Here is a 24,102-nt window from a genome sequence, read left to right as displayed (position 1 = left end):
TTTAAGCTAATATTTGATCGGGATAAAAGGAAACCAAAGAAGTTATCGACTGATGAGGGAACAGAGTTCTATAACAAAGTATTCATGAAATTTCTTAAGGGGAAGGGTATTAAATTATACAGCACCTTTAATGAAGGAAAGGCAGTTGTTATTGAGCGTTTTAATCGTACTTTAAAAGAGAAATTATATAAAAAATTCACACAACTCGGTTCTCAAAAATGGGTGTATTTAATTCAGGATATCTATCTATAATTCCAGTAATCTCTGTGTGTCTGTGTGTCTGTGTGTTTGTTTGTCTGTGACCGCTGTTTCTCGACAACCACGGGTCCGATATACTTGAAACTTGCCAGGTATATTGCTGGGGACCCGAGGATGTGCCTTTTCAAGGTTTCATATTAATCGGAGAAGTAGTTACCGAGCTATGGCGATTTCTTTACCAAACTCCGCAAGCCGTTCGCTTTGGACCAAACCATTTCATGTAAATAGAGGGGGGGGGGGGGGGGGATTGTCACCGTACTCGCAAGCCGTTCGCTTTGGCTTTGCGAATGGACTAAACCATTTCATGTAAATAGAGGGGGGGGGATTGTCACCGTACTCGCAAGCCGTTCACTTTGGCTTTGCGAATGGACCAAACCATTTCATGTAAATAGAGGGGGGGGATATAATTTTAGATATATATATAGTACGGGCATGCCCTAGTTGTAGATAATTACAATAATACAGTTCATTCATCAACAAAATCAAAACCATTGGAAACATTTACAAAATTAGAATATGAAAAGGAGATTAATTTGAGAAAGCCCAAGTTTAAAGTTGGTGATATTGTAAGAACTAGGGCATTGCCCGTACGTGGGTGCCCGTTCCTTGCCAAAAAAAAAAAAAAAACGCTACCCGTACGCTCTACCCCGCCCGTACGCCCGTAAACAAAAAAAACAACGCTCTTCGCTTCCGCCCTTCGCTCTGACTGAATTGGGAGAAATAATGCGCATAAGAAATCGAATTACGTACCGTAATGGCGGTCAGCTCGTAACGCGCTCAGCTCCGCTCGTCTCACATCGGCCACGCCTACGCAACAAAGCGTTCTGTGATTGGCTGCCGGAAGTGAAGTCGTCACTGTCCGGAAGTTCGCAAATCGCAGTTACGATGAATCGTTTTAATTTAATCGCAGTTTGAATTCGTTTTAAAACATAGTTTAACGGCAACATAGTTTTCCAACGTGAAATAAATGAATACGCTGTCAAATGTGCCGTCCGAGGCAGAGTCTGATCGCCACGTTCGGCACACGTGATAGCTCGCTGCTCTCTGATTGGTTGAAGCGTTTTTTGGACATAGCTCGGTAAGTACTTGTCCGATTAATTTAAAACCTTGAAAAGGCACATCCTCGGGTCCCCAGCAATATACCTGGCAAGTTTCAAGTATATCGGACCCGTGGTTGTCGAGAAACAGCGGTCACAGACAAACACACAGACACACAGACACACAGACACACAGACACACAGACACACAGACACACAGAGATTGCTGGAATTATAGATAGATATACAAATGGAAAAGTCATTTTGAGAAAGGTTATACACAAAAATGGACTCGTGAATTATTTAAAATCATTGATGTAATGGATACAGTCCCTTGGACCTACAAATGATATGATTTAAATGGAGAAGAAATCTTGGGTTCATTTTACTCGCAAGAATTACAAAAAACACAAGTAAGCAGATAATACCCTTGAAAATAATAAATAAATAAATAAAATGTAATGGGGATACGTTTTTAAATCTGTGAACCCCAAACACAGAATCCCACAACTTTTTAGTTGGGGCTTAACTTTTGTGTGTGTATAATGGGGATACGTTTTTAAATCTGTGAACCCCAAACACAGAATCCCACAACTTTTCAGTTGGGGCTTAACTTTTGTGTGTGTGTGTATGTGTGAGTGAGTCATAATAATATACAAACCCTAACCCAACCCCATCCCTAACCCAACCCCATCCCTAACCCAAACCCATCCCTAACCCAAACCCATCCCTAACCCAACCCCATCCCTAACCCAACCCATCCCTAACCCAACCCCATCCCTAACCTAACCCCATCCCTAACCCAACCCCATCCCTAACCCCAACCCAACCCCATCCCTAACCCAACCCTAACCCAACCCCATCCCTAACCCAACCCAACCCTAACCCTCACATTCAAAATCCCAACCCTAACCCAATCCCATCCCTAACCCAACCCCAACCCTAACCCTCACATTCAAAATCCTAACCCAACCCCATCCCTAACCCTCACATTCAAAATCCCACCCAAACCCTAACATAATCTTTCTTTTCTTCTTTTTTTAAATACGTATTTCTTTTTTTTTTTTTTCCTCTTCCCTCCAATTCTGTCTTTCAAGGCTTTCAAGTTTGAAGAAGTAGAAATGGGAAGAAAGAATTTTCCAGCATTTTCTTCCTCGAACTTTCTTGATATCTATCTATAATTCCAGTAATCTCTGTGTGTTTGTTTGTACGTTTGTTTGTTTGTCTGTGACCGCTGTTTCTCGACAACCACGGGTCCGATATACTTGCAACTTGCCAGGTATATTGCTGGGGACCCGAGGATGTGCCTTTTCAAGGTTTGAAATTAATCGGACAAGTACTTACCGAGCTATGGCGATTTAGCCGTTCGCCGTTCGCTTTGGCGTTGCGAATGGACCAAACCATTGCATGTAAATAGAGGGGGGGGGGGTTCTGTGGTCGTTGCGAATGGACCAAACCATTCATGTAAATAGAGGGGGGGGGGGGGTTCTGTGGTCGTTACTGCCACGTGGTTTCAAAGTTTTTTTTTGTTGTTGTTGTTTGCACGCATGTTTTTTTGCTCCCACGTACGGGCACGCCCTAGGATGTTTACACACACACACCCCTACACAAATTTTTTTTTTTTTTTTTTTTGGCAAGGAACGGGCACCCACGTACGGGCACGTCCTAGCTTATATATAGTACGGGCATGCCCTAGTTGCTTAAATCAAGCGTCATTAAATAAAGAACATTGTTCATTGCTTTAGAATCCAAAGAGTCTCCAAGAGGAACCCCACAGGTAGAGTCTCCAAAATAAAACCAACTTTCCAAGTTCCCAAGGTATAACCACATTCCTGTTGAGCCTCCAAGATAGGTATCACATTCCGAGTCATCAAAACAAAACCCCCATTCCGAGTCTCCAAAAATATAACCATCTTTCCAAGTCTCCAAGGTAGAACCACAATTTTCAGAAATATTGGGGGTTTCCGTGATAAGTCTCACATAGTATAACTGCGGACCATCAGGGAAAACTTCCCTTTCCCAATTTTTTAGGGTTTCTATGATGTGTCTCACATAGTATAACTGCGGACCATCAGGGAGAACTCTCCTTGCCCAATTTTTTAGGGTTTCTATGATGTGTCTCACATAGTATAACTGCGGACCATCAGGGAGAATTCCCGTTTCCCAATTTTTTAGGGTTTCTATGATGTGTCTCACATAGTATAACTGCGGACCATCAGGGAGAACTCTCCTTGCCCAATTTTTTAGGGTTTCTATGATGTGTCTCACATAGTATAACTGCGGACCATCAGGGAGAATTCCCGTTTCCCAATTTTTTAGGGTTTCTATGATGTGTCTCACATAGTATAACTGCGGACCATCAGGGAGAAATCCCGTTTCCCAATTTTCAGACATTTGTGGGTCTCCAATGTATGACTTGTATTCTGACTCATCAAGGTAGAACTTGTTCAGTGGGTTTTGTTTTGATAACTCACAACAAGTATCATCATGGTAAAACTCTTTTTCAGGATTTTGTGGATCTACAAGGTATAACTCTTTGGCTGGATCATCAAGGTAGAACTCGTTCTGGGGGTCTTGGTTGTTCAAAAAGTCTTCAAACAAAAAAATAACTTCATCCCAAGTTGTGTTAAAAGCAGAATTTTCATTTCGTATCTCAGATACAATTTCCTGTGAAAGAAAATAACAATGTATTAATTTAATACAATATTTTTATTTGTATAAATCAAGCTCTATGAATATTAAAATAAACTTTGTTAACTCTTACACGAGTCTCATCAAAAAAAAAAAAAAAAAAAAAAAAAAAAAAATTAAATAAATAATTAATTAAATAAATAAATAAATAAATAAACAAACTTACCTCCATTGATAAGAGGTTCGAGTCCAGTTCATCAATCTGAAGGTTGAGTTCTACACAGGTAGTAGGACTCCAAGGAATAGCAAAGTTATCCCATTCCATTTCGGCATAGTAGTCCATTCTCAAGTGAAGCAGAAAGCGTGTTTGAAAAAGCCTGTGTGGTCGGTGCCTTTTATAAGGACTGGGTGTGTCATTTCCTGTGGAAATTCCCTGGGCGTGTCTTAACTGGAAATGATGTGATGGAAATTCCCTGAAAATGATGTAATGTATTACCTGGAAATGATACAATGCTGAATAGTTTATAAAGTGGGTGGGACTTAACAAAGTGGGTGGGGCTTTAGCAGAAGTGGGCGGAGCTTAACAAAAGTGGGCGGGGCTTAGTAAAAAGTGGGTGCGGCTTAACAAAAAGTGGGTGGGGCTTAGTAAAAAGGTGGTCGTGGCTTAACAAAAAGTGGGCGTGGCTTAGTAAAAAGGTGGGCGTGGCTTAACAAAAAGTGGGCGTGGCTTACCAAAAAGTGGACGGAGCCTACCAAAAAGTGTGTGGCACTGGAGGCGCTCAAACAAGAACATTGAGGGAGGTTTATCATTTTATTTTAGCTCAGTTAAAATATCTTGATAAAGAACCAAACTCAAACATATTTTTTGTTAATATATTAGATGGTGAAGAGAGTGGCAAGAGAATTAAATTATTTCCCACGCATAAACAAATATTTGTAGGGTCGTTGTTTGAGTGGGCCAAAGATGATTCACCAGCTGATATTAAGAGTAAACGGTTAAAAGGTCCATAAGGTCAGAAGGATCACAGGTTCACACAGAAGGACCATTGTTTAAGTGGTCTAATGAATAAGGATAACATGTCAAACGGTTAGAAGGTTCGTAAAGAACAGGGTGAGAGAAATAGAGGTGTTTAGGGGCAATGAGGGAGGGGAAAAATTAACATGTAAGTCAATGGGAAAATGAGAGTGTCCCAGAAGCAACATATATACACTACTCATGTGAAACCATCCTGCTGACATCTTTCTTTAAATAACGGTTGTTGCCTGCAATTTACACAATACATCTCTCTATTTCTCTCTCTCTTTTTCGATTTGGACTCACGATCACCACAAACACTAGCTGAAGTTTCAATTGTCACCATACAGTTTGGCTGGGTGTTCGTACCCCTCTCACCAGCCATGGCACTTCACCAAAGGACTTCTGTGACTCCATGGGACTGACTCAGTGACTCGATCTGTGAACTTTCCCAATCGGATTTCTCCAAATTGCAAATTCTTCCTTCTGCACTTGGTGATGACAAACTTTCCCACAAATGTCTCCTGCTCTGCCTCTGCCTCTGCGAAAGTCAGCATCTCACTGGCTATTCTCAGAGTGCTGCCTCAACGCAGACGAGTCTGGCATTTCACTCAAGCAGATCGGCAGGGTCTGCAAGCAGCCATCTTTCTTCAGGAGTGGTCTCCCATATCTACTGCCATGTTAACTAACTCAGCCTGGGAATTCTTCCACAGAAACCTTCTCTCTCTCTCTCTCTCTCTCTCTCTCTCTCTCTCTCTCTCTCTCTCTCTCTCTCTGTCTCTGTCTCTGTCTGTGTGTCTCTCTCTCTCTCTCTCTCTTTCTCTTTTTCTCTTTCTCTTTCTCTCTTTCTCTTTCTCTTTCTCTTTCTCTCTTTCTCTTTCTCTCTTTCTCTTTCTCTTTCTCTTTCTCTCTCTCTTTCTCTTTCTCTCTCTCTCTCACACACACACACACATCCCATTTTGTCTTCAGTTAACATTCCCTTCTTTCCGCCCATGATGCACTGAATCCTGTGGTGAGGCAGATGCTCTGAAACAACTTGCCTTCTCTTCCTGGAAAGCAAATCCGACTGAAGGCAATTTTAATATCATTCTGCAAAGCCCACAACAAGTGTGTTCACTCTCAGGAGAGCCAGAAAACAACATCTGTCCAACTTCAAGATTGAACTTTCAAACTTGTCTTCCTCCTCTCAAACTTGGTGGCACCTTATTAATTGTGTCTCATGTGTATGCTCCCCTTCCATCCCTTCCCTTGAAATGGCACCACAACCAACTGCTCATGAGAAGGCTGAATGCCTCAATTCTAAATCTTGTGTCCCCAACCTTTCGCTCCCTGTACCCAACATATGCAGTCGCACCAACTGCTCCGGGACTCTGTGACCTTTTCACATGAGAAGGTGGAGAAGGTTCTGGCAAGCCTCAACTCCGATAACTGGCCCAGACGGCATCAGCACACATTTCCTAAAAACCTGCTCTGCTGCTCTTGCACATCCTCTTTCTGCTCTTTTTACCCTGTCATTGGCTGACAGAATGGACTTGAAGTTTGCGTAATCGTCTCAAAGCTGTCTAGCCTCGGTTTGAATCCCCACCCAGCTATAAACTGTCATCGCGGTGTTTCACAGTTAGTGATTCATCAATGTGTGTGCCAATTTTCCATTTTTTTTTCCTTCCTGAGAATTTAATTTGGCATCCATCTTGTTCACTTCTTATGTCCTGCCCTAGTCCTCATTCTTCCCCACATCCATTATTTCTCCAAGTCTCCTATTTTGTTCCTCATCCCTATTGTTGGTGTGTTTCCCCCTCTCTTTCTACTGCTTCTTTTGTTCGTTTATGTTCTGATCCATTTTATAGTTTGCTACTCCATGAGCCTCGACATTGTATACCACAAAAATCCCTGGAACCTTGACCGTACTTGTCAAAATAAGTCATTCTCACCCCGACATCCGCCCTGAACCCTGGCCTCATTTTGACTCACTTCCGCCCGAATTCAACCTCTATCCCTATCCCATTTCCTTATTTTGCTCTGACGAAGGGTTAACACTGAGAACTTCAGCTTCTTCTTGCTTCGCACAACAGTTAACATACTTCCATCATGGTTCTGTTCATTCCATCCATTGTTCTATCTGTTTGCCGATGCAGATCGATACTCGCCTTCACGGCCAAGACCAGTTCGTTCTTGAAGCACTAATTATGATCTTGTTTGAGATATGAAAGAAGATAAATTTAAATGCATATGCACAAAACGGTGAGGAAAAAAACTTAATCACAGTTGACACTTAACGGTTAGGGTGTTGGCTTGGGGTCCGAGGATCCTGAGTTTGAATCCCGGTCTGTCGAATTAACGCCAGGTGGGTTGACTCAGCCTGTCATCCTTCCGAGGTCGGCAAATTGAGTACCAGCTGACTGGTAAATTGGGCACTGCATCAGCGGCACAGAAACGCGCTTCCAGAAAAATGATGGAACCAGCAGCCACAGGCTGCATACGAAACAACAAAAACAACATTCCGATGGAACCTTGTTTCATTGTTCATCGTAAAAGTTGGTGGTCAGCAATTTAATGGCACCCGAGTGCAGGGCTCCGCCGTCTGTTAAGGTTTTGGGTTCCAAGATGAAGTATTTAAGTTTAAAAAAAAATATCGATTTTTACGTTTTGTATGTTTTAAAAGTTAGTGCTTGATAAATTGCTCGAAGTCCGTGTATTTTTAATTAAGTCTCTCATGACGCATCAAATCGATCCTTGAATCAAATTGGGCTCTCCCACTCTTGTGGTGATCACGTGCTACATTCACGCTCCCGTAAATAAACTTCTCTGGTCGGAGTGAGGACGGAATGAATGAATCTTAGATGTTTCTCAGTGAGAAATTGCAACATTTTCACGATATTGGCTGTAGACGTTATTCTTGAATGGATGGGAGAGGCTATTGTAATCGGTGTGCATGTCGGTCAGTGTATGAGTGTGTGGGTCTACTTGCTGACCTTTCACTTTGATCATTCATTCTGGGATCTACCGTAGTCGATATGGCCCGGTGAGCCCTGCTTCCTTAAATGCTCAGTCTTGCTTCCATTGTGTTTGTTTTAGTGCTTTCAGCACGGCTTGGGGAAATAAAGAAGGCAGGACGAGGAAATCCATTTGTGGAACTGGTTGTGGATGGGCAGGCCGAGTCATCCCAGAAGACAGAAAAACGGAGTTTCTCTTTACACCCTCAGTGGTCTGAGCACTTCAATGTGTAAGTCCAATCGGATTCGTACATTGAAGGAAGGAATCCTTGCAGATACCTCATTTTTACAATGACAAGAAAATTAAAATGCCTTAGGAAAGTTGGTTGTGCAAGAATAAACTTAAGTGGAGAATTATTTTGCTTTCCGAAATAGAACATCCTATTTTTATAATAACATACATTTTGTGCTAATGACTGATTTAGAACTTTCCCTCTAATCTTTTCTATGTCCTTCTTCATCATACCCCATCATCAACCCATATCCCAAACGACAGCACGGCGTCTCCTCAAAGTCATCTGGAATTCCGCGTCTGGGCTTACCGTCCCTTCAAGGCAAATGTAATGTTGGGTCGGTCCTTGCTGGACATTAGCCAAGAGCTGAAGGAGAATGGTGGGAAACGTAAGCTTTGCATTCTAAGTTTGTTATACCTGTCGTCGTGTGTTTATGAATTCCGTATTTGTTTTCCTGTTTGTGCCAGGTTCATTATTGAAAACGTTTTCCTCTGGTAAAGTACCAATGGAGCGCACCGTATCCAAGTTGTCCAGAAGTGAGATATTCGTACTACTAATAGTCCACTGAACTACAGACGAAGCCCTTCTAGGCTGAGAGTAGTTCTGATTTTTCGAGGAATGACTTGGAACAATGAACGATGCCCACTCTTGGCGAAGGCTCTGGATGCCAGCTTTTTTTTTTTTTTTTTTTTTTTCTTTTTTTTTTGTATACAATATCGAGGCTCGTGAAAGAGCGAACATTAATCACATGAACACACAGAAAGACAAACCGACACATAAAACATATAACATAGGGAGCGGTAGACAAGATGGGGAGAGAGGGGGAAGGACACAAACACAACATTTGAGAGCAGGGACCGAGAGACATGGAGACATCGAGAGATCTGAGAGAGGGCGAGGGCTTTGGGGGGGGGGGGGGCGTGGGAAGGGGGCAGTGGGAGAGGTATAAAACATATGGACACTGCCAGGACTTCCAGGAAAGAAGTTGGAATTTCAAACAAGGTGGATCTGGGGTGAATTAGCGGGGGTAGAAAAGATCAAGGTTTTGGATGGGGGAAGATAAGAGATGGTGGTGAACAGCTGTTTTAAAGACCTGGAGGGAGGAGTGGGATTGAAGGGAGTGAGGGAGTTTGTTCCAGAGGCGGGAGAAAAGAGGAATGAAAGAGTGAAGGTGAGCGGAGAGCCGAGATTTCGGCAGTTTAACCATCAGAGGGTTGCTGGCAGATCTTGTGCGACCTGTAGGAATATTTGGGGGACAGAGCACAGAGAGAGCTGGGGGTGCAAGGCCGGAGAGGAGTCGGTAGAAGACAGAAAGACCACCTACCTGCCTGCGGTGAGTGAGTGAAAGGCCCTCAGAGATAGCTTCATCGCGGGAGATTCCAATAATTCTGAAAGCTTTGGTTTCAACAGCGTGAAGCCGAGCTAGGTGTGAGGCAGGAGCACCGGCCCATAGGGGAGAACAGTATTCCATTGAGCTGCGGATGAAAGCCTTGTATGTGGTGAGGAGCTCAGGTGTGCCGAGGAAGGACTTCGCACGACGGAGGATGCCCAGTCGGCGACTGGCTTTGGAGGCCAGCTTGGAAATGTGGTTTTCCCAAGAAAGATCATGGCAGATAGTGAGACCCAAAATCTTGAGCGACAGAACTTCTTGGAGAGGATTGTTGAGAAAGTAGATGGGAGGGTTGTCCAGTCGATCTTTTCGGAGAGACATAGTAAGAGTGTGAGATTTGTCAGGATTGAAAGACATGTTCCACTTGTTTGACCAGTCTGTGATTTTGTCCAGGTCTTCAGAGAGTGAGGAGGCAGCAGACTGCCGATCTGAGGGAAGTGGAATGGAGCGGCAGAGAGTGGAGTCATCAGCAAAGAGATAGAGAGGATTTTCGAGAGAGTCAGAGAGATCATTGATGAAGACCAGAAAAAGCACGGGGCCCAGAACACTGCCTTGGGGAACTCCAGCCTGAACAGGAAGAGGAGATGAGAGAAACCCATTCAGGGCCACACGTTGACGACGACTAGAGAGGAAGTCCGCCAGCCATGCGTGGAGATTTCCATGGATACCAAAGGAGGAGAGTTTGGTGAGCAGAGCGGGGTGCCAGACCGTGTCGAAGGCACGTGATATGTCGAGGGAGACAGCTCTAATTTCCTGTTTGGCATTGAGGACCTCCATCCATTGTTGAGACAGCAGAAGCAGCATGTCCAGAGTAGAGTGACCTGGTCTGAAACCAAATTGATGATCAGAGATCAAGCCATTGGAGAAGAGGAAAGATTTCATATCAGAAGCAATGATGGATTCCATGACTTTGCTGATAATTGGGAGAAGGCTGATTGGTCTGTAGTTGCTAGGATCTGTTTTTGCACCTTTTTTGTGCAAAGCGGTGATGTTGGCTGATTTCCAAGCAGATGGCAGTTGACCTTGAGCAAAAGAGAGGGTGAAGAGAAATAGTCGAGATCCTAGAAATAGTCGAGTCGAGAAATAGTCCGACCAGAGAAATAGAAATAGAGAAATAGTTGACCTTTGCTATATAGTCAGCCTAGGAGAGGTTGTGGCTGATGGGATGTGTAGAAGTGCAGAACACAGGATGGCCTAGAGGTACCCACACTCACCTCTAAGCTGTCTCGCCTGGGTTCAAAGACCGATCCAGCTATAAACTGTCAGTTTGGTGTTACACAGGCAGGGTGGTACATCAATGTGTGTGCCGTCCCTCGGACGGATGTTAAATGGGTGTCCCATCTGCCAGCATTCTTTGGTAGATGTTAAATATCACACAGGGTCCTTCGCGAAGAGTAGGCGAGCTATCGCCGGCACCCTGGTGTTGGCTTAGCGGTTAGGGTGCCGGCTTGGGATCCTAGGATCCTGGGTTCGAATCCCGGTCGATCGCCGAATTAACGCCAGGGGGGTTGACTCAGCCTGCCATCCTTCCGAGGTCGGCAAATTGAGTACCAGCTTGCTGGGATGAATGATCACGGTGTGTACCCCGATTTAGAATAGGTACACCGTATCCCTGCGCATCGTAAGAGCGTGACCAAGGGTTGGCGTCAGGAAGGGCATCCGGCCATAAAAACATTGCCTCAAACAGGGAACCATGATTGTCATGGGCCCCGCAAGGCTAACCCCCGCTCCAGCGGGGAAAATGGCCTTAAAACGATCATTCATTCATTCATTCATTCATATAATCCTGCACAAACCAGCAGGGAGCATTGCATCAGCAGCACAGCCGAACCCTCGGGCCAATTATGCTACACCGCAGCCTTATGCTGCACACACACAAAGAAGAATGCAAGTCCACAGATATAAACCTTTTCTTCCATGAAAAACAGGAAACGGAATTTTTCTTTTCTGAAATGGAATACTGTACATTTTTTTGGAAATGGAGACAGCACTTTTTTGAAATGGAAAATTACTGACATTAAAATTACATGATGAAGATAATTGGCATCATGGAATTATTTGGTTCTGCTGAATTCATTTGTTCCAGCTGACATGATAGCTTGGGCATTGGTGGTTTTATTTTTATAAAAATTTTGAGCTTTTCGTTCTACCGAGGTGTTAATTGGTTTTTATGCTGTGACGTGTCACTTAACGTGCTTTTATTTATATCAAATTGGTTGACCACATGTTCATTGTACCAGGATTTTACTGTATATGTGTACGGCAAATTTCAGCCTTTGATGCAAGATGAAATGAGAGTTGTGACACGTATCTTATTCCCCAGTGAATAACGTCACCAAGAAGCTACTTCTGCGAACAGACAGTGGGCGATGTAGCTCACCAGGAACCAGCGGCGAGCTAAAGATCTGTTTGGATGCGATGGTGGTTGACCCTTCCAACCTGCACAACAGTTCATCTTCAACAGAAGGTTTTTTCCTTTGCTGTCTCAAACTTTGCTTTTCTACACATACAGTCACGTGAAAAGGTAAGTACACCCCATGTAAAGTTTTGACTTTTTCAACATATTTCAACATACAGCTATTTGATCTTCATTTCAACAATATTGATAGATAAAGGTGATACAATATAACAAATATCATGAAACATTTACATTTTGTAGTCCATTGTATAATTTAAATAAACATAAATGCAAATTTCACATGTGGAAAAAGTAAGTACACCCCGACATTTATCACTACTTCAAATACCTAAAATTAGAATCAGGTGAACCAGCTCAGGTGCAAATGATTAGAACATCGTTAGAGAAGATCTTGGAGGAACCTGTCTTATTTAAACCTCAGACATTTAGTTTGGTTTGCTCTTTGTTTATGAAGTGTGAAGAGGAACAGGAGAAGTGAAGGCTGTGAAGAGGAACAGGTTGAGATGGTTTGGTCATGTGTTGAGGAAGGATGAAAGTGACTGGTTGAAAAGAGTGATGGAAATGAATGTAGAAGGAAGTAGAGGACGGGGAAAACAGAGAAAGACTTGGCTAAAGATGGTCGAAGAAGAAATGCGGGCAAGGGGGCTAACAAGGGGAGATGCAGAAAATAGGGCAAAATGGAGAACATTGTCATGGGGACCGCAAGGCTAACCCCCGCTCTTGCAGGGAAAATGGCCTTAAAATGCCTGTTGTTGTGTTGTTGTTGTTTGTTTTTGAAGTGTGCGGCGTCACCATGCCAAGATCAAAGGAGCTCTCTGAGGCCTTCAGAATGAAGGTTATAGATGCCTACGGGTCTGGGAAGGGATTTAAAAAGATCTCCAAACAATTTGAAATCAATCATTCGACTGTCCGGAAGATCATCCACAAGTGGAGAAGATTCCAAACAACTGCCAACTTGTTCAGGCCAGGCCGCCCCAGCAAGTTCAGCGCAAGAGCAGACCGCAAGATGCTAAAAGAAGTCTCTAAGAAACCCAGAATGTCATCACGGGACCTACAGGTAGCTTTTGCCACTGCTGATGTCAAAGTGCACGAGTCTACCATTAGAAAGAGGCTGCACAAATTTGATCTACATGGGAGGTGTGCCAGGAGGAAACCTTTGCTGTCCAGAAAGAACATCAGGGCAAGACTAAAGTTTTCCAATGAACACCTCGGCAAAGACCAGCACTTCTGGAACAATGTGCTCTGGACAGATGAGTCAAAGGTAGAGCTATTTGGCCACAGTACCAGAAGACATGTTTGGTGAAAACCAAAGAAAGCATTTGACCACAATAACCTGATACCAACTGTAAAGCATGGTGGTGCAAATATTATGGTTTGGGGCAGCTTTTGCTGCATCAGGGCCTGGGCAGCTCACCATCATAGAATCCACTATGAATTCTTCATTGTACCAGAGGGTGCTTGAGGATAATGTGAGGCCATCTGTCGGAAAGTTGAAGCTCAACCGAAGGTGGACCTTGCAACATGACAATGACCCTAAACATACCAGTAAATCCACCAAGGAATGGCTGAAAAGAAAGAAATGGAGGGTTCTGGAATGGCCAAGTCAAAGCCCGGATCTAAATCCCATCGAGATGTTGTGGGGGGATTTGAAACGAGCTGTGCATGCAAGAAACCCCCTCAAACATCGCACAGCTGAAATAATTCTGCATGGAGGAGTGGGCAAAAATTTCTCCCAGTCGATGTCAGAGACTGGTAGACAGTTATAAGAAACGCCTACTTGAGGTTGTTTCTGCCAAAGGGGGCAATACCACCTATTAGAGCCAAGGGTGTACTTACTTTTTCCACATGTGAAATTTGCATTTATGTTTATTTAAATTATACAATGGACTACAAAATGTAAATGTTTCATGATATTTGTTATATTATATCACCTTTATCTATCAATATTGTTGAAATGAAGATCAAATAGCTGTATGTTGAAATATGTTGAAAAAGTCAAAACTTTACATGGGGTGTATTTACTTTTTCACATGACTGTATATCTGTCCTTATATACACACGTATATCTTCTATCTATATAATAATATGCTTGTTTGTCCATCTGTCCGTGTGCTCGTGTGTGATGCTTATTTCCACCCATTGGTTGCACAGCTGACTCCACCCACAATTGTAACCAGAAAAATCATACAGCCACCATTTTTGTGCTATGCAAAGCCAAAGACATCTTCGGGGCTCTCATATTCACAATCGTAATGCCCTCCCTATAAGTTTTCCCTTTGTGTAAAACGACAAAAGCGACTGCAAAAAGGATAAACAAATATGGAAAGGTTGAAGCCAATAGGTGTCACAAGCCTTTGTGAAAGCCACAGCAAGTATAGGCCTCAGTCTTCAGGCCTCTGGTGTCAGCTTGCAGCCTGGTGTAGACAATGTATTTATATGTAGCCTGGTGCTGGCTTAACGGTTAGGGTGCTGGCTTGATATCTCAGGGTCCTGAGTTCAAGCCCCTGTCGTTCCGATGAATTAACACCAGATGGGTTGACTCTGCCTGTCATCCTTCTGAGGTCGGCAAAATGAGTACCAGCTTGCTGGGATGAATGATCACGGTTATTATAAAATATTATGTACGTACAAGGGCAGTGGACATGTTTTTGCTTCAAACTCGAGTTGTGGTTTTAAATTTCGGAAGAGATCGAGGCAGCTGTTGCCTATACACCACCGAAATAACTATGTGGCACTTTTTTTTTTTTACTCTGGAGGTTCCGCCAATCCTTGCTATTGTTTCCAACTATTTTCGGATGAGGGGGAAAGAGTTAAATATTCCCCTGTTTCAATAAGGTAATGAAGAAATCTGTAATGATCGATATGGGAATGCCGTTTTGCTTTTATGAAGGGGGAGGTGGGGGCGGGGGAGAACAAAGATTGGACAGAGTTGGGGAGGGGCGGCTGAGGCTTCGCGGGGGGTAGTGGGGGTGGAGGAGGGTGAGGAGTTGGGTTGAGGAAGGGATTTGAAGGCTGGGGGTGGGTTGGGGATTTGAAGCCTAAAGGTTGAGGTTGGGGTGGGGAGGTTGAGGACTTGAGGTTTGTGAGGACCAAGGGAGGGGCGGTTGTTGAGGAGTTGAGGACTCGAAGTCACATTTTACATTCCCGGATATTCCGCGGTCATTGCTCGTATATGTATCCCAACTCCTGGCTGATGTGCAGCAACGTGGAGACAATGTGATCATGTGGCAAATGGTTGTTGTTGCTCACAGGTCATGCAGTTTTGGCTGTTATTGGATGGGATCTGTGTCTTGTTGCTCCATCACGTTAGGGGGTTTACCTCCCCCCCCACCCCCCCCCCACACACACACACACATGCACACACACCTAAAAATCAACTTGATCATGATGTTCCATTCTCTGTTCCACCTTGTTCAATTTGTTCGAATCCCCTCTGTACCATGTTCATTCATAGGATGTTCAATGTCGATGAATGGTATGGCATGCGGCTTGCCAGATTCAGATGTTGATGATGTCTCAAGCAACCCTTTCTCAGAGACGAGTCCCAATGTGTCACCACAACCAGCTCCTGTGCCACCTGTACCATGCAATCGCCCTAAGTGAGCCACGTGCTGTTACATGTTTTAGGGGTTTTTGCTTTGCTTTGTTTGTTGGTCTATTCCTTTAGCAGTAAACATAATTTACCTGTGTCACCCTTTGCAGGTCTCAGCTGGCTCCCTGCACATTATCTGCCCTCCAGGATGATACTAGCAGCAATTTGTTGCAGGAAGTGAAAAAGAACGGTACAACCAGCTCACCTCGTAAGTCCAAGCCTCGACGTCCTCCACCACCTGCAACTCGATCCTCAATCAGCCTTCCTCCTGGTAACTTTAGATTCAATGCATTCCTTATTACAAAATAAAATGAATTGGCCTCTCAAGCCATGTCCCCACAATCAGCAAAATAATGCTACTTGATATGACAAGCAGCTTAGTAGTTGACAATTCACTACTTTGAATTTCAGTTCTCTACCCATAATCATTTAGTGTGGCGTTTTTTTTTAGATCTGGTCTCTGCCATTGAAGGTGCACGGAGGTTGTGTTTTCACCCCTGTCTGCTTGTTTGTCTGTTTGTTTGTGAAAACGGTATCTTAAAAAGTTGTGGATGGATTCAGACGAAATTTGGCAGAGAGGTAGTCGTGCATGTGACAAGGATGAAATGACTAGATTTTGGTGAAGATCCGGATTCGGATCCGGCTGCTATAATTTTAAAGTGATTCTTAACCATTGGGAGATGCCAAAAAACGATACATAGCAGGACATCTCAAAAGGTTATGGACGGATTTGGACGAAACTTGGTGGACCGGTTGGGTGTCTGACAAGGTCGATTCGATTCAATTTTGGTGAAGATCTAAATATGGATTCGGATATGAGAATTATTTAATTTTGTAAGTGATTCTTCACCATTGAGAGATCGGACAAAAAGCGACATATAACATAGTTTAAAAAACGTTGTGGACGAGTTATGACAAAACTTGGTGGAAGAGCTGGTTCGGTGACGAGAACAAGCCGATTCGATTTTGGTTCAGGTCCGAATCCAGATTCTGCCTATCAGTGGGATACAAAACATGAACTGTTCTGCCTGGTGGAGGTATGCGTTCTACTGAGTGCCGCTCCAGTTTTTAGTTTTGACCTCATGTGTGAGGTAAGGCCATCATGGGACGCATACAGCGTATCACTCATAAGGTGAGGATCTGATATCCAGGCACAAAATAGTGTATTGCAGTGAGAGACGTACGTGTTGCTTCAGTCCCACTCTAACTAATGTCCATCTTGTGTATGCTGATGCAGGAAACTACAACGTCCAGATATAGAATGTAGGTGTTGTTGATTGCCCATATATCTTCAAGTTCAAAGCCATCAGAGCATTTGTCTTCATCAGTCACGACACAGGATTCGTTTCAATTCGTCCAACTCACGGATTCCAATGCAGATTTGTGTTAACATCCAGCTGGTAAAACACATCCATTGCACTTGTCAAAGATTGAATGAATGAATGAATGAATGATCGTTTTAAGGCCATTTTCCCCGCTGGAGCGGGGGCTAGCCTTGCGGGCCCCATGACAATCATGGTTCCCTGTTTGAGGCAATGTTTTATGGCCGGATGCCCTTCCTTACGCCAACCCTCAGTCGCCTCTTACGACACGCAGGGATACGGTGTACCTATTCTAAATCGGGGTACACACCGGGATCATTCATCCCAGCAAGCTGGTACTCAATTTGCCGACCTCGGAAGGATGACAGGCTGAGTCAACCCCCTGGCGTTAATTCAGCGATCGATCGGAATTCGAACCCAGGATCCTAGGATCCCAAGCCGGCACCCTAACCGCTAAGCCAACACCAGGCTAACTTTGACTTGTCAAAGATTGCTGGATGAAAACAGCTTGCTGTCACTTTTTTGGGAAGAAGGAGTTTCAGCATTAATTCATTCTGCAGTTTGAAATGCAGAATTCAGTTCTGTCTCTTTCCATCCTTGTTTATTTTAGTGGCTAATTATCTGGTGTGCTTTGTGAAGAAGCTGGAATCGATGCATTTGCAAGAGTAGAGGCTATTCATGGTACCGGCAGGGTATGATTTTTTTGACAAAATTCTAATTTGACAACAAAAATGGGGCTCGGTACCTGCCTAGTCGGTGCCCATCTCGTTCTGCATGCTCGAGCCATGTCGCACCCCATGTCACACCGCATTCTTGAAAGCATTCGGACCTCATACCTGAATTTATAACCTGGGTATATTTTTCTCGCACGTAAGATTAGTATGTAATTTGTAAACGTATCTAACTATGATACTCGGTCAATGATTCACTACCTGTTTTGAGGCATTACGGTAGTGAGGGCTCTTACGGATGTAGTCACATGACAATGTACCCTGCTGTATTGCTGTGCGATCTGGGAATATTAGTTCAAGGACGACAGAATTGAACATCTGAGGTGGCAAGCTCAACGACTCATCTTAAACCAAATAGAGCTACTGTCTAAGGGCCTGGACCATTATCCAAGGGCCAAGTCAACAGAACATAACATAAAATTAGAACATGGAACGTGCTCTGACATTTATGAAAATTTGAAACGTTGCCCTTGAGTGATTATAGTGAAGTCTCCTGTATGTCAGTACAGTTCCTCCACCTGCCATGAGTCAGTACGACATTACCAAAGCAGCTTGTATGAGATTTCCACCCAAGCTTTTTTTGCTTCTTTGAGAAACTGGTAGCCATTTTCAATTGGATAAAAAGGCCGTCATAGAATCATAAAAATTTCACCGTTGGAAAGCTAATAATCGATTTACTTGGAATACTTAGGCAGTTAAGACCGAAAAATAGGGCGTATCGTTCATTTTTTCAGGAAAGCACCAAATTTGGCACAGATGTAGTATGGACCTATACAATTGTTTTCCTGAGGGGCGCCCAAAAATTCAGAACCCCTGGTGGCCGCCACATTGAATTTCAACATGACCGCCCTCTGTGACCTATTTCCCTCAATAACTTCTATACTATGAGCGATAACACCACAGTTCCAGTGTCTTACGCCATGTTTTCATGGTCTCTGAATCCAATGGGATCAATTGCATAAAGATTGGCATCCATCATCTTTAATTTCAAGATGGCCGCCATGGTGTTTCCATTTTCCTTAAATCTCTCATAGTATTTTAGGTAAAATTTCAATTCCAAGTGATACACATTGTTTTATTGGTCTCTGATAACAATTGAATGGTATTAATTAATCAAAGTTACACACAGTTGCAGTTTTAACTTAAAATATTGTGGGCACTTGAAAGGTGGAGGCTCTCGCACAGACGCGTAGTACTACAAGCACTGTCCATTGCAGTCACACAGTGATGTGCAGGGCAGATTTGCCCTGGAGCATTTACAGTTGTCTTTACAGGCCGACTTACAATGGCAGCTTGTAAGCTCTGAACATGCCTCCTGTATCAGTGGTATTGTGGTCCAAATTGGTGTCCAAGAAGTCCCTGTTTTCATCCAGCCCCAATCAGCTGGTGATGGAAGTTCTGGGTAGGGCACAAGTGCCTGACTCCATACGTGTCCAGCCTGAAAACATGCACGTTTTAGGTGTTGTTCGAAGGCGTCTGCTGTTGGGGGAATGTGATCAATTGTTCTTGCCTTCTTCGTGAACAAGTGTCGGCGCATGTCATTCACTGTCTTTATCTCGGTAGTCCGGTCATTGAGGATGGCAACATATCTTTCTATGCTCTGTAGTTCCATAGTAATAGCGTCCACAGATGGCCTATAAGTGAGAGCATGAAAGGTCTGCATGATGCTGGGGTATGCCTCCCAAGCCTTCCAGGCTGTCTTTTTCCCAATTTGGGCAAAAAATGACACTGTGTCGCAGCCAGTGAAGGCATGAAATAATGGCAAAGACTCGGACTTCCTGCGGCCAAGGCCGGTGGCAATTTTATGGATGGCAAGGTAGCGGTAGCTTTTACCAGTGCCAATGGCAATCCAGAGTTCCTCCACACCGTGTGACTGGTAGGTAAAGTAGTGTGCTATTGCCAAGACCACAATATCAGAATCTACAGTTCGAATCAATACCCGTTTTCTCCCCTTTTTCACGGCATCCAGGACATTTTTTTGGATTTTTTAACTTTTCTGAATTTTTGGGCGCCCCTCAGGAAAACAATTGTATAGGTCCATATTACATCTGTGCCAAATTTGGTGCTTTCCTGAAAAAATGAACGATGCTTCCTCTTAACTGCCTAACTAGAATAACCATTTGTCTGCATTTAATCATAAAGATGCCTGTTTTGAAAGCGGTTGTCTTTCTGCGATTAAAGAAGAATAAGCCCCCTTAACCCTTTGAGTACGGGATTTTTTTTTGATAAAAATACCCCCGGTACGGGATTAATTTGGCCTTACAGGAATGCAACCACGTACTGACAATCTATTTATAGGCATAGTCGATGACGTGTAGTAACGTCATCCGTACACAAAACTTTTTCGTGGGTTGCGGCACTGGACGTCATCCGTTCTCAAATGGTTAACTAAACACCTATCAGCCTGCTTCCAATCATCAGCAAGGTCATGGAATCCATCATCACAATTGATATGAAATATTTTCTTTTCTCCAACAATCTCATCTCAGATCAATTTGGTTCAGATTAGGTCACTTCACCTTGGACATGCTGCTTCTACTCACCCAACAACCAACAATGGATGGAGGCCCTCAATGTCCGACATGAGATCAGGGCCATCTCTCTGGACATATCTCATGCTTTTGATACAGTCTGGCATCATTTGATACGGAAACCCGAGGCACCTTATCTCTTTTAAAACCAAACGGCTTTATTCCCGAACAAATACGAGTAGAAACCATTGAAGATTGACCCGACAGGGGAATTTGACGATGGGATTGGGGAAGGGGAAACTGAGGAATTCAAGGAACAACAAATAACTATGTACAATGAGGTAAAATAAATCCTATAAAAGCTAAGGCGCCTTACTCCAGTTACAAGCACAGACGGGGAGAGGGACAAATCTCTCGTGATAGCAGGGGAGGGGAGGACTTATCAACAACAACAAAAAATCAACCTGCCTGCCTGCCTTGACTTATCTCCGGTAGTAGTAGGGGAGGGGAGGATGGGCGCAGAGCAGATAATGAGGAGGTGATGGGCAGGGTGATGAGACCGGATGATGAAGAGGTGATTAGGATATGAACAGGCAGCAGACAGATGGACACAGGCACAAGGCCTAGGCAGGCAGGCAGGACAACCACCTTTTAAGCTCTCCTCACCCCCAATTCTCCTCAAAACCATTCCAGTTTATCTCACAAATGGCAGGCTCCTCAGCGCACTGAGCCCGTACGATACAGGCTCCTTCCCCTTCTCCTCAGAACTAGTGCAGTCCTCTTGCGCCTTTTTTTTCAGCTTCGTAGCTCCGCCACCCCCCTCCCCCCTCCCCCCTCCCTCCTCTCTCCTCTCTCCTTGCCTGGCAGAGTCCCATGATCTGCCTCACTCTTCTCTGCTCTACAGAGCTGTCACCTGGTGCACCCAGTAGATGTTTACAGGGAGGTTTGTACGCACATTTATTTCACTTAATCCCTCGCTATCGATTACAAAGCACCACCCTCGGTATGGTGCACATTCAAAGAGACAATCCTTGTGCTGATGTATCCCTACTTCTTGCATCAAGATTTTCTGCCTGCTCGCACACAGACCATGTTACTCTATACAGTTATATCTCTTCTAAGGTAATCTCTACCCCCCACCCCCATAAATGTAACACAATAGACAAGGTAATTGATGTTTTTTAAATTTTACATAAAGGTATAATGATTTGGCGTCAGGAAGGGCATCCGGGATCCTAGGATCCTGGGTTCGAATCCCGGTCGATCACTGAATTAACGCCAGGGGGGTTGACCCAGTCTGTCATCCTTCCGAGGTCGGCAAATTGAGTACCAGCTTGCTGGGATGAATGATCACGGTGTGTACCCCGATTCCCTGCGCATCGTAAGAGCGTGACCAAGGGTTGGCGTCAGGAAGGGCATCTGGCCATAAAAACATTGCCTCAAACAGGGAACCATGATTGTCATGGGGCCCGCAAGGCTAACCCCCGCTCTAGCGGGGAAAATGGCCTTAAAACGATCATTCATTCATATTCATTCATAAAGGTATAATGAATCTTGTCTTCCTTGGGTTCCAGGTAATGCTACTTGTGTTTATCAAATAAGAGTTTAATATATGTGTTTATCAAATAAGAGCAATAAAAGTTGCTTTTGCAGGTTAACCATCATGTTTTTTCCATTGTAAATACAGCAATAAATATTGTGTGTACTGGAAAGTGTGATATTTTTTGTTGTTGTTGTTAATTTTAGGTTCACCTGTCATCTTACAAAGTACTTCAAGTACTTCTAGTTTGCCAGCAGCGTTGGGGGAATCTTCAGAGTCACCTCAACCTGTCTCACCTAGATCCTCAATTCCCAGCTCGGTATGCGAACAGGGCACGCTGATGCCCCCCGCACTGCCTTCATCTGGCGAGAGCGTCAGGATTGAGGAAGTGGCGGAAACGGAGGGGCAAAGGCCGGAGCAACCATTACCCCCAGGGTATGTAAGCAGTCCGGATGTGTTGCACATATATTATATCATCCTCAATTAAAATACCGTACTTTAACATTTCAGATAAAAAACAGCAAAATTTGAATAGAGTCCGAATATGTTGGTAGCATGGTCACCGACAACATTTAATTGACAACTTATAATGAGAGGGTTTGTACGACACGCATTACAGTAAGGTAGAATATTTTAACAGCATTGCAGGTACCCAATTAATAAAGCTGGTAGATTTGGAGCAGGGATTGAAAAAAAAAAATAGGACTACTGGACCTGGAGCTTATCTGGGCCCTGGCCTAATGTTTCAACCCAAATCTGGTAGCATTCTGACTGATGGGTCTGGAGAAGAAAATTTTTGAGGTAATTTGACCGATTTTTTTTTCCAAAAGGTTGACTGTAGGCAATTGTGACACTTCCGGTCACGTGATCAGCATGACCTCCACAATTTAACATCCCTACCCTGGCCTAAGGTTGTAACCCAAATTTGGTAGCATTCTGACTGGTGGGTCTGGAGAAAAAGATTTTTGAAGGAATTTACTAAGTCTGCCATTTTGACACACTTCCGGTCACATGACCGGAACGAGCTTTGCAACTCCCGTTACCAGTCGGGAGCAGAACCTTGCTGCTAAATTTCAGCAGGATCGGTCCAGCGGTTTGCACCTAAAAGTCGAAATAGGCGATGGATGGACGATACATGATGACAATACCTTATCTGGAATTCCAATTCCTGATAAGCTAATAAGTGGCTGTTTTTCGTTGTTGTTGTTTTTTTTTATAAGGGAAATGCTAATTTGAAAGGCAAGTGACAAGGCAAGATGGAGTTAGTGGGTAGAATGGAAAAGGAAAAGAGTGAAGTATCCTTTTACAGATATGCGGCAATTTTTTTTGCTTGTATCCCAAGTTTCTGAGCATGTAAGAGTGAGAATACAATGCAACAGAAAGAACATGGTGGAAAGAATTGTAACACACAATCAGCAGGGTAGAGAGACCCTTGGATGAAGAATGGGTGAAGGGAAGATTGACAACCAGGGGAGGGGAAAGAGGAGATGGGGACTAAATAGCTGAAACTCAGGAAGAAGTGGGTTGCGAGAAGGAGGGAAAACCAGGAATATAACAGAATTGGAAGAATAAACAGAAAGATGAGAGGGGAGAAAATATGATAATATGAAAAAGAAGGGGTGGGCGTTTGGTGTGTTCGTGAGGGCAGAAAAGATGATTAGTATGGATGGGGATGGCCCATAGCGGAGGTGAACAGCCATCTTGAAGCCCTGGAGGGAATAATGAGTTTGAATAGTCTGAGGAATTTGTTCCATCGGTGAGAGAAAAGAACAAATAACTGGATTTTGAGCCTGGTGAATGATGAGCCTGGATTTTGGGAATTTTACCAGAATTTAGTTACTGGCAGACCACGTGTGCCCTGAAGAAACCTGGAGGGCCAGAACATGGAAATGGCTGGGGTGCAAGATGAGAAAATAGGTGGCAGAAGACAGAGAGGTCATTGCCATGTTTGTAATGTGGGAGCACCAGGCCCAGAAATTCAGCTTCCTAGTGTGAAATTGCTTGAGTACTTTGGGTTAGGAGCTTGAGTAATTCGGGCTCGGAGCTTGAGTACTTTGGGTTAGGAGGGCATTTTGAAGACTTGTAGTGGGGAAGGTGTTTGAGGACTTGGGGTTGGGTTGGGTGAGGGGGTGTTGAGAATGCGGGGGTGGGGGAGTTGAGGATATGGGGTTGAAGACTTGGGTGGGGATGGGAGGATTCAGGACATTGGGGTGGGGGAGTTGAGGGTTTGGCGTTGGGAGGGGGAGTTGAGGACTCCATGATTGAGAACTTGAAGTCACAATTTACATTACTAGGGCATGCCCGTACTATATATATATGTAAAATTATATCCCCCCCCTCTATTTACATGAAATGGTTTGGTCCATTCGCAAAGCCAAAGCGAACGGCTTGCGAGTACGGTGACAATCCCCCCCCCTCTATTTACATGAAATGGTTTGGTCCAAAGCGAACGGCTTGCGAGTACGGTGAC

The 24,102-nt window shown here is 43.9% G+C and overlaps 1 protein-coding gene across 5 annotated transcripts in view; it reads left to right on the top strand.

Annotated features, from left to right (window-relative positions):
• Positions 1 to 24,102, top strand: part of LOC137421428 (NEDD4-like E3 ubiquitin-protein ligase WWP1) — a 118,611-nt gene that overhangs the window by 35,232 nt on the left and 59,277 nt on the right. For 4 of the 5 annotated variants that reach the window (XM_078771415.1, XM_068107477.2, XM_078771414.1 and 1 more), the window contains 6 exons: positions 8,017 to 8,164; positions 8,431 to 8,555; positions 11,881 to 12,024; positions 15,431 to 15,575; positions 15,679 to 15,839; positions 21,839 to 22,067. In XM_078771415.1, coding sequence (XP_078627541.1) covers positions 8,017 to 8,164; positions 8,431 to 8,555; positions 11,881 to 12,024; positions 15,431 to 15,575; positions 15,679 to 15,839; positions 21,839 to 22,067 — 952 coding nt within the window. The remainder of the gene's footprint in view (positions 1 to 8,016; positions 8,165 to 8,430; positions 8,556 to 11,880; positions 12,025 to 15,430; positions 15,576 to 15,678; positions 15,840 to 21,838; positions 22,068 to 24,102) is intronic. The other variant, XM_078771416.1, reaches the window with a different exon arrangement.

The sequence above is a fragment of the Myxine glutinosa genome, chromosome 2 (genome assembly GCF_964187855.1).
Source record: "Myxine glutinosa chromosome 2, kmMyxGlut1.1, whole genome shotgun sequence".
Lineage (NCBI taxonomy): Eukaryota > Metazoa > Chordata > Myxini > Myxiniformes > Myxinidae > Myxine > Myxine glutinosa.
The sequence above is the reverse complement of the archived record's forward strand: the minus strand, read 5'-3'. Positions and strand labels throughout refer to the sequence as shown.